The sequence below is a fragment of the Drosophila serrata genome, unplaced genomic scaffold (assembly GCF_035046125.1).
Source record: "Drosophila serrata isolate PLE 108 unplaced genomic scaffold, ASM3504612v1 contig_363, whole genome shotgun sequence".
Classification (NCBI taxonomy): Eukaryota; Metazoa; Arthropoda; class Insecta; order Diptera; family Drosophilidae; genus Drosophila; species Drosophila serrata.
Window position 1 is genome coordinate 86453 of NW_028257261.1, and position 10265 is coordinate 96717.

General features: G+C 38.9%; 1 protein-coding gene across 1 annotated transcript; it reads left to right on the forward strand.

Annotated features, from left to right (window-relative positions):
- The first annotated feature begins 8785 nt into the window (after positions 1-8785).
- On the forward strand, positions 8786-9932 carry LOC147642705 (uncharacterized). The gene is made up of 5 exons (XM_086839245.1): positions 8786-8880; positions 8944-9149; positions 9204-9386; positions 9464-9828; positions 9882-9932. The coding sequence occupies exons 1-5, from the start codon at positions 8786-8788 to the stop codon at positions 9930-9932; spliced, it is 900 nt and encodes a 299-aa protein (XP_086695371.1).
- The last annotated feature ends 333 nt before the right edge of the window (positions 9933-10265 follow it).

Sequence of the window (10265 nt, forward strand, 5' to 3'; positions counted from 1 at the left end):
AAATCCTGCCTGTCCCAGTAAATATAAACATTTTTGTGGAGGATACTGGGCCGGCTTTGTTTATACTCCGGCCCGTGATTAGTATCCTTACAAGATCAAAGTATTTTTTTAAACAAATTTATAATGATAACTAGCAAATCTGGCGAACTCCGTTTCTCCACCAGATGGGTTCGTTTTATGCAATATTTTGTTTGGTGATTAAAAGATGACGAAAAATTTTATTTCTATTTTTTTTGGAAAAGAAAAAATGTTATTTCATTTCACAACTGTAATGAATTCATTTCTATCATATAAATTAAGTGATATTTACTTGAACTTCTCTAAGTAAATGAAAGTGAATTCAAAGTAAATACTAAATCGTTACGCGTTATGCGTATCCCCAAATGATCCGTTTCATTAAAGTGCTTTTTGGGAAAGCACGTTTTTTTAGTTTTTTGGTCTGACGTTAACACAAACAAACCGGATGGTTTTACAACTCGTGAACACGCAAATTATACCTGCCCATGTGCAAAACAATGATTTTCTAAATTTATTGAAAGTCAAACGGAAGATCAGGCGGAATCATTGGTATTCAAGGAACATGTACATTTTCACCAACGTATTTTCCATTAATAATGGTTCATTAATCAAATACGGCCTATGTCTTTTTACCGAAAGTCGAATCCTTTTGCAAAGTCGTGGTGGATTCCAGTTACGCAATATCATAAAAACTTGGAAGTTATGTGATGGAAATCCTGGTAACTCCAAAATGTTCAAAAACTCAGTTAAACAATTTACTACATCATCGGGATTTCTTATGGTATCAACGGATTTGTGTGTCTTTCAGTGCGTGTACATCATTATTCTTTGCGACAATAATTGCTTTTTGACTTAAACAAGCATAATTCTGATAATTCTTGTAACGATTCTGGCAGATGTTCTTATTCCTAGGTCGGTGCACGCTTCTTATCTCGACTCGGGCTCATCGGCTAATGGGTGGTATTCTTGCCTCTCTAGGAAATGCCTATTAAACGAATCTCATAGTTTACATCAATGCGTGCTACGACGAAAAATACATAACCAAACCAAACACATACACTGAGACAACAACTGGTAAACCAACTTGCGGGACATTTAGCTCGCTCCTGATGGAGTTGAAGCGGCTTTGCCCACCCTTCCATGGTCATCACATCCTACATGACATTGGATGACCCCTTCTGAACCCTGGCTAAGGCATCCCTAAGGAAGGCTGGCTAGCTGAAGACAAATTGAGAGTGGCTGTTTACCTCATAAAAAGTTTATTCCTTATAATCTAAAATTTGCATCCTTAAAATTCGGCAATATAAATTCCCTATAAACCATGTACCCTAAAACTTATATCTAAATTTAAACTATTTGGAAATGACCCGACAATGATGTTGATTTAATCGCGAAGCGATATAAATATAAAAGACAATGTGTCCTCTGCAAACATTCGCATTTGCAAACATAAACACAATTTTTCTCGGCGTAGAGATCAGAAAGCATAGGGGACAGTTCGAGGCTCGCAAAGAGTTGTGAACCTCTTAATTAGGTTTTAATTTTAGAGGCTTTCGATTATTATTTCCCTTTTTACCTTAAGCTAGCATTCTCTGGGTTTTTCTTTCATATGGAACGGAGACTCAAATTCTAGGAGGACTTTGTATGGCGCATTTGGGCCGTAATTACAAATTAATGGCTACGAGCCACCCACTTACTCACTCACCAGTAATCATCCCGCGAAGAAAGCGCTTTCCTGCATAGAGCTGTTGATGAGGAGGCTGAAAATCAAAATTTACTCCTATCCTATCGAAAATTTGGCCCTCTTCCAGAATGCTTAATTTTAATTAGCCAATGTTGATAACAACTCCTTCCGACGCCGGTCTCCCGCGCTTGGATGAGTATCGCTTCTTCGTCTCCTCCTCTTTGGGCTTATCTTCCTCCGCTCTCCTCTCGGCCTGAGCGTTTGTCTTGCTGCCCAATTCGGCGACGAAAATTTAAAGCTGCCGATATTCCCACACAAGAATTTTCTTAGCGCCGTGCTTATTTTAAAGCCTCTCGCTTACCAAAGGGTTCTTTCTTCTTTTTTATTCCTTCTTCTCCAATCTTCTTAAGGGTCACTTATTGAACTTAGAACTACGCCAAAGCTAGGTCACATTTGGATCGAATAGTGGCCAAAATCATTAAAATTACTATTGTTTTCCGTATAGCTCAAGGTGCGTCCAGGAAGAATACACCACCAGTAATATTGTCTCCCGCTTGGATTAATGTTTCGTATACATGTTTTTCCTGTTCATTCAGCAACAGCACATTATTTCTAACGAATTCCTGCAGGGTATCAATATTGTATTGCACTTCTCTGCCAACCGATTGTATGATGCCAACGATTTTCGTGTGCTCACGCGTTGTCTCATTAGGTAATTTCTCTTATTATTATTATATTATACTTTATTATTATTATATTTTTCCTTTCTTCGCTTAAGTTCTGTAAATACACTTGTTTGCTGGCTTGCTTGTCTTTTGCGGCAGCCGAAGTTCGCACGTCGTCCTTTAGGCATTTGGAACTAGACAGAGCGATGAATTTAACCTCACATAAGTAAAATAGTTTAACTTAACTCCCTAAAGACAAATTCCTGCTGTTGAAATAAAAAAAAAAAAAAAACATAATACACTTGATTTATTGATTATTTCCAATTGAAATGTTAGAAAACATGGATGATATGATATGGATGACGAATAAATATAATATTTAAGAACATTTCAAAACATTAATAAAAATAAAAATTGTAGTATTTATTATAATATAGGTATGCCACAGATGAGCAAACCAAAAGAAACAAAATTCCAAATAATTCCAAAGACTGGTTTCTTTCCTTTATGATTTTGTATAATTATATTGTGTTTGAGTTGAACAAATAGTATTAACATCTTTAATAACATTGTCCTTCTTCTATTATTACATTAGCTGACTTTCGGTCATTGCTATTCTTATAACCGGGATTACATATATGATTAGCATATATTATCTTACTGACACTAGCCTTTAAAATCCTAAAATTAACTTCACTGTAATCCAAGGTACTATACAAAAAAATTGGTAAACGATTGCTCATTATCCACACATTTTGTTGCTCTTCGTTATCCACTTTTAAATCATTTGGGAATTGGAGGATGGTATTGGAGCCGTTATAACTTTGATTGAAAAGTAACATCATATTCCCGCGAGTATATGGCTTTGCAGTGTCCCAGCAACCAATGTTATCCCGGTGAACTTGTGTGTAAAACATGACTCCATCTCTTGTGATTCCGGAAGTTGATGACTGACTTTTGTATCCACGGTCTCCAATGGAAACAAAATATTTGGCGGTTTCCTGGCTACTTGTTTGCCATATGAACTCATTTATTAAGAGGTCCAAAGGCACCATAAATTCCTGTAACAAAGATTTAAATAAATTTATTTATAAAGTGTCAGCGAAGTCGTCAAATTTATTTCGTCTCCTCTTTGCTCGTACAACGTGCACATCCACCTGCACTCAAATATGACTCATTGGCAAAGAACGGTGATACAGTGCCGACGAGACAGAATCCTCCACCAGCGACTTTAAGGAAATTAAATCTAAAATAAAAATTTTTAATTTTTGCCGAATAATTTTAAATTGTCGGCAAATAATTATCACCACACTCGTAAGCTATTTAATAGCTAGTCCAACTAGTTTCGGTTTTGATTTTTTATTTTCCTTAGCCAAAATCAAAGGTTTCCAAATAAATGTAAAATTATTGTCAAATATTTATTAACTATATTATAGCTATACTCCGATTACGATTGGTTCCTAAATTCTAAATCTAAATAAAAAGGTGGCGAACTTATAAACCGTTTCGAAAATACCAAAACATGAATGTTTACGACGAAAGACGCTTATTTTCGAGAGGCAGTGTGATCCAGCTACAAACCACGAAATGTCACGTAGGGTCCCTCTCCCTTTTCAGTCAGTCCAAAGAGCTTTCAATCCGCTTGCCTACGCTAGCTTTTATTTAGATGTAGTTAGTTATATATCACTCCCCAATCAGTAAAGATCCGACGCACGTCGCGTAATGCTCCGAAATAGTTTCCGTGTTTTTATTATTGAGTGGAAGTATTTTAGAGTCGCCCCCCTCCATTTCCCACTAAACAATTTAAAAGGTCATTAATTAATGGTATCGGATAATTGCTCTTCGCCATGATTTTGGTCCATTTTCTAAAATCTATACAAAATCTAAGTTCCCCGACGTTTTCTTCTTCACTAACACATTGAGCGAAGCGTTCTCCGATCTACTAGGTTGGATAATTCCATCTCTAATGTATTCTTCTAAAAATTTTTATAATTCTTCCTTTTTTACAATATGACAGTCTCCTTGGTGCACTGATAAATGGTTTAGTTTTTATAAACTATATTAATTTCACATTTTACTTTCGGAACTACAGGTCGTACATACGGCGGGCAATACGGCAATACGGGCAATACGGCGATCATCTGTGCCGCAGCCATAGCACGAACCTGGCCCTCTTTTTGGCTTGAAGTACTCCCTCATCCAGTGCCTCTTTCCGTTGCAATTGAAACAGCGCAACGAGCAGCGATTTGAAACCTCCTTCGCTGCAGAGACCTTCGATGTTGTTGACACTCTTGCTGGCAACTTGATGTCCGAAAATGCTCGTAACATACTTCTTGGGCCATCTAAACATTGCAGTTTAGCCTTCGTTCGGAGACTTGGTATTGGGATGCCCTCTACGAGCCCATCTACCAGATCATCATCTTCCATCGCCACGTCTCGAGCCAATCAGAACTTCTCCTCAAAATACAAGCAAATTGCTCATCTGACGACCAGACCCGCGCCTTAATATCGCTTTAGATTCGATGCCCCCAAAAGCTGACTTCAGTTCTTCGATAAGCTCATCTATGGGTTTCGCAAACCGTCCGGCATCAGCATGCAGCCATTGTAGGGAATCTCCTTTAAGTTTGCTGATCAGCAAAATTCGCCGCTGCATGTCTGTCAACCTATGTAGCGCCGAAATGTTGTCCCATCCGTCAATCCATGACCGCATACAGACTTTGCCACCGAAGTCCGTCAGAATTTCCCTGGCCATGTTGAAACCAGTTGATGCAAAGCTCTCCGTTGCCATTCTGATGCCATCTCGCTGCCATGTACTTTCAGCGTTGTTTCTGTCGCTGCCTCTGCCCTCGTCTCTGCCGCCATCTCTGCCCTTGCCGCGTTTTATATTCCGGCAGCTTCTGTTAAGTGGCTGTTAAAAATTCTCGAAACTGTTGTTGCTACCCCTTGTATCATTGTACCGTTGTACCATTTCATTACTTCAGTTTTCCAATAAAAGGACAAAAATTTTCTACCGAATCCCACTACTGATGTTAGTGACCGCTTCTTAGTTTTCCACTTCACTTTATTTATTTATTTAACAATTTGTTTTTCTCCTTTCTTGTCATTATTTTTCTTAGGTTAGCTCTTCTTTCACTTACAACCTCCTTTGGTTTGGTTTGTCTCAGAAAGTGTTTTCTCACTCTTGGCTAATATACATCGACCCCCATTTTACACGGAGTAGCTTGATGATCTCTCATGAGAACGTAACCACTTAATTAATGTGACCAGAGCATGGTAATACTAACTAGCCTGCTACATATATGTATTTCTGTGTATATTTATAAAATAGGTAAAGTAGAATTTACTTAAAACAAGAAAGGAAGCTAACTTCGGCACGTCGAAGTTTATACACCCTTGCAGATAGAACTTCGATGACTTGGAATGCAGACAATATAAATTATATATATTATATATTTTAAAAACAATGAAGTAATACCTGCTTTCATTTCATTCACCTATACATATTATATTTTCAGTTTTACATTCACATACTTTCATTTTTCCTCTACATGTTACGATCGTTTATACGGCACCTATATGATATAGTCGTTTGATTTTCATAAAATTTGAGACAAAATTGTAGAGTAATATAAATTGGCAAAGTCTCAATTTAATCAAATTCTTTTGAAAACGGAAAATTTTCTAATTTTTAATTGTATTAATTTCTCGATCGTTCCTATGGGAGCTATATGATATATAATATACATACATAAAATGTTACATAAAAATGTAACATAATATAATATGGCTATATCTCAAATTTGGTCAAATTCTGTTGAAAAATGAAAATGTAATTATTTTTTTTGGAAAAATTATCCGATCATTCCTATGGCAGCTATATGATATAGTCGTCTGATCTGGCCCGTTCCGACATATATACGAGTGAGAGTATATAGGATGCTAACTACAAAGTTTCATTCAGATATCTTCAAAACTGAGAGACTTGTTAGCGTAGAAACGGACAGACGGACATGGCTAGATCGACTCGACTGTTGATCCTGATATATGTATATACTTTATATGGTCGGAGGTGCCTCCTTCACTAAGTTGCAAACTTCTGACTGAAATTATAATACCCTGCAAGGGTATAAAAATTACAACAGATTTTCAATAGTTCAAATTTTGCGCTGTTTTTATTTACATTATTTTTTCTAGGAAGCAGAATATATTTTGTGTGCATTTGTGCCTCTTATTGCATGCAAAAGCTTTACTGTTGTATTATATAATAAAAACTAGAAAGGAACCAAACTTCGGCACGGCGAAGTTTATATACCCTTGCAGATTGAACTTCGATCTTTAGGAATAAATACAATATAAATTATATATGTTTATTTTAAGAAACAATGAAGTAATGCCTGCTCTGATTTCATTCATTCATATCATATTTACAGTTTTACATTCATAGATTTGCAAAATTTTAATTTTTGATATCGGAATATTTAGTTTTCTTATCGTTTATTGCTTCTTAAATAGCTGGAACCTTGTCTGGTCAAACGCATACAACGTGAAAAATGCCTTTTTTATTTGATATGGATTACATTATCAAATATGAATTAAACTGCAAACAGCTGCTTCCCTCTAAAAAGAGCCAAATTTTTCACTGTTTTAATTTCGCTTGCCCCCACTTAAGTACTTCAATTAAATAGCCATTATTTTTAAACAATGTTTTTGATCCTCCTTTAAAATTATTAAAAATTATTGGTGCCGAGTAAACATCAATAGACCACAGAATAAATTTTTTTTTACCTTATCAAATAAGATCTGATTTGATGTAGAAGCAGGCATATACTCTTCATTTCGGTTAGACAAAGGTGCCCGTTTCTCAAATTGCGAGAATCATGTTAAAGTGAAAATGGGAGCACCGATTTTCATTTTCAAAATCGAAATCGGTAAATTTTTGCGAAAGTGAACACCGGAGCAGGCATATATATCTAAAATATGATGAAAATATGTTGAATAATAATTTTTAATTGTAATTCTAGAAAGTAGTCCGATTTGTATAAAATTTAAAGCAAAATTCTTGATGAAAATCTATTGAAAACTGGAAAGGTTATAGATTTTATTATTTTTAATTTTCGGATCGTTCCAATGGCTGCTACATACTTACATACGAGTGAGAGTATATAGAAGACTAACTGCATTCAGTTCGCTTTAAAACTGAGAAAGTAGTTTGCGTAGAAACCGAAAGACTGATTTTCTTTGGTTACATTGATTTCCGCGCGAAATATATAGCCATTTCGTTGTGAAAAGTCTTATGTCAATACCAGGCTTTAAATCGATTACAGTTTTAATGTCCGGCATTAAACTAAATTTTATTAATGTAATTTAACAAAATAAATGGAATAAACTAATAGCCTAATTTAATAGAGAAGACAATAGAGACACTGCTGAACGCAACCAATAATAATTGTTAAGCGAATTTGCCTCAGTGTCCGTCAAAAATTTCTAGCTTCTAGCTTTCTAGCCTCCACGAGGGCGCCGGATGGCAATGGGCACTGAATTATCCTGTACAACGTGGTAATGCAGTGTCTAGCTGAGGTTTCGTTTCAATTTCTCCCGCCCAAACGCTTGAGGAAATGAATCACTAGCCATGGTTGGAAGTGGAAGAGAGCCTTCTCTAGCTCCCCATGCAGTGACTGACCGAAACGGTTAAGCGAGAGCATGAAAGCTAAGGCGCAGTGCAAGGCGTCTCTCTAGATCTAGAGTCCACTCCAGGATAAGGCGTACCTCTCCCTAGAAGAATAGGCAAAGCTAGCCTGGGCCGAGCAAATTATTAAACAAGGCTGGCTTGTAGCTTTCGGATATATCCCCAATAGGTGGATTTGCTAATAAAGTGGAGGAGCTGCTGGCCAGCAAAAGGCAACGCTCCGCCAGGAGCGTAATTAAAAATGCTCCGGCGACGCGGGTCAAAATCCCGAAGTGTATGGACGACTCAATTTGGAAATGGCTGACGGAAACGGTCGGCCAAATGGAAGGGCTGTGGGAGGGGGCCAAGCTGGAGGTGGTGGAAAGGGAAATAATTCCATCCATACCGAAGGCGAAGGTACTCTTCCCCATCGCAATCAAAGGAGACCGGGCGTTGAAGCTGCTACAGCGACAAAGCCCCTACGTACTTATAGCAGACTGGAGGGTACTGCAGATTGCAAGCCCACTACCCAAGAGGGGGGCCAATACGCAAAACTCCATATCAACAGGGAGGCGGAGGATATCCTGTATCCTCCTGCGTCTCAAGAAGCGCCACCCCGTATTCAGTTGAGGTGGTGAAGGACCTAGGTCTGAACACCATCATAGACGCCGCCCAAGAAATGCCATGACTCTCAGAGTGTAACAGCTCAACTTACATAAAAGTAAACTAGTGTCAGCGGAACTCCTCATTACCATGGAGCAATGGTCCGTCAATTTAGCTTTGGTCCAAGAGCCGTGGATTGCCTTGGGCAATGTCAATGCCGGACTAAAGTCCTCGACCTACAATGTGTTCTACACGCCATAGGTAAGCATAAACAGAACCACCGTACTCGTATTGAATGGTCTACACAGCTCGGATGACCTGGCTGCTGTGATGCTGGAAAGCAAGAAGAAACGCCTTCTGGCGCCTTCCTGCTACATGACACACGGCAGGACAGCCCCACCGAAGAAACTCAGGAGCCTGGTAGCAGCCAGCCCGATAGAACGCCAATTTCTCGTGGGTGCAGACGCCAACGCGCACCACAGCGTGTGGGGGATCCCCTATATAAGCAACAGAGGTGAGTCACCTTTAGACTTGATACTTTTAACGTACTTATATATTGCAAACGTAGGGGAGGAACACACCTATGTAGGACCCGACTCGTCCAACGTGCTAAATATAACACTCGCAGCGGGACAGAGTACTATGGTATTCGATTGGAAAGTCCTTAAGAGACCAAAAATACCAACTGGGGAAAGTTCAAAAAACAATCGCTGTCAAACTCGCGACTTTTCCGAGCTTAGTAAAATCCGAGGTAAATATAGAAAAGTTCCTGGAGACCCTCTCCAAGGAATTACTAGGCGCATACCACGCATCATACCTAATATCAAGAACCAAGAAGTGGACCAGACCACCCTGGAGGACCGCTCCAACGCAATAACGTCAGAGAGTTCTTCAAAATCGTCAAGCAACCGAAGGATGATATAATCAACGAGGAATACAAAATCCTGCTAAGGAACTACAAGAAAGAAATACGCAATGCACAAAGAAGCTCGTGGAGAAACTTCAGCTCCAACATAGAGATGGCCCCAGAAACGGCAAGACTACGGAAGTTGATTTTAAAGCAACCCACCATACAAAGTCAGCTCAAACGCGACGACGGGCAGTGGACTGAGGGTAGCGAAGAGGCCCTAACAGCACTAATGCACGCGCACTTCACAGGCTGCACAGAGATCACCGATGCTAACAAGCACCAGGTACTAGCAACCAGGGAAGAGCATCTCCCAAATAAACTCATATCCACTAGAAGAATCCACTGGGCTATAGACTCCTTCGCGGGGACAAAAAACGTCAGGACTAGATGGAATATTTCCAGCCATGCTGCACGCGACCAAAGAAGTTATCACTCCAGATCTATACGAAATATACAGCAGCCACGTCAGTCCCAAGGACTACAGGCCGATGAGTCTCACCTCTTTTTTACTCAAGATGATAGAATATGATGATATATCAGAAACGATGTGGGCAGATCACTGTCAACCAACCAGCGTGCATACACAAAAGGGAAATCAGTGAAGACGGCACTACATTCGTTAGTACCCACAAATGAGAGAGCCCTGCACAACAAAGAAAATGCGCTCGGAGTCATTGGAGACATATCCGTGCATTCAACAACGTAAGCTCAGACGCAATA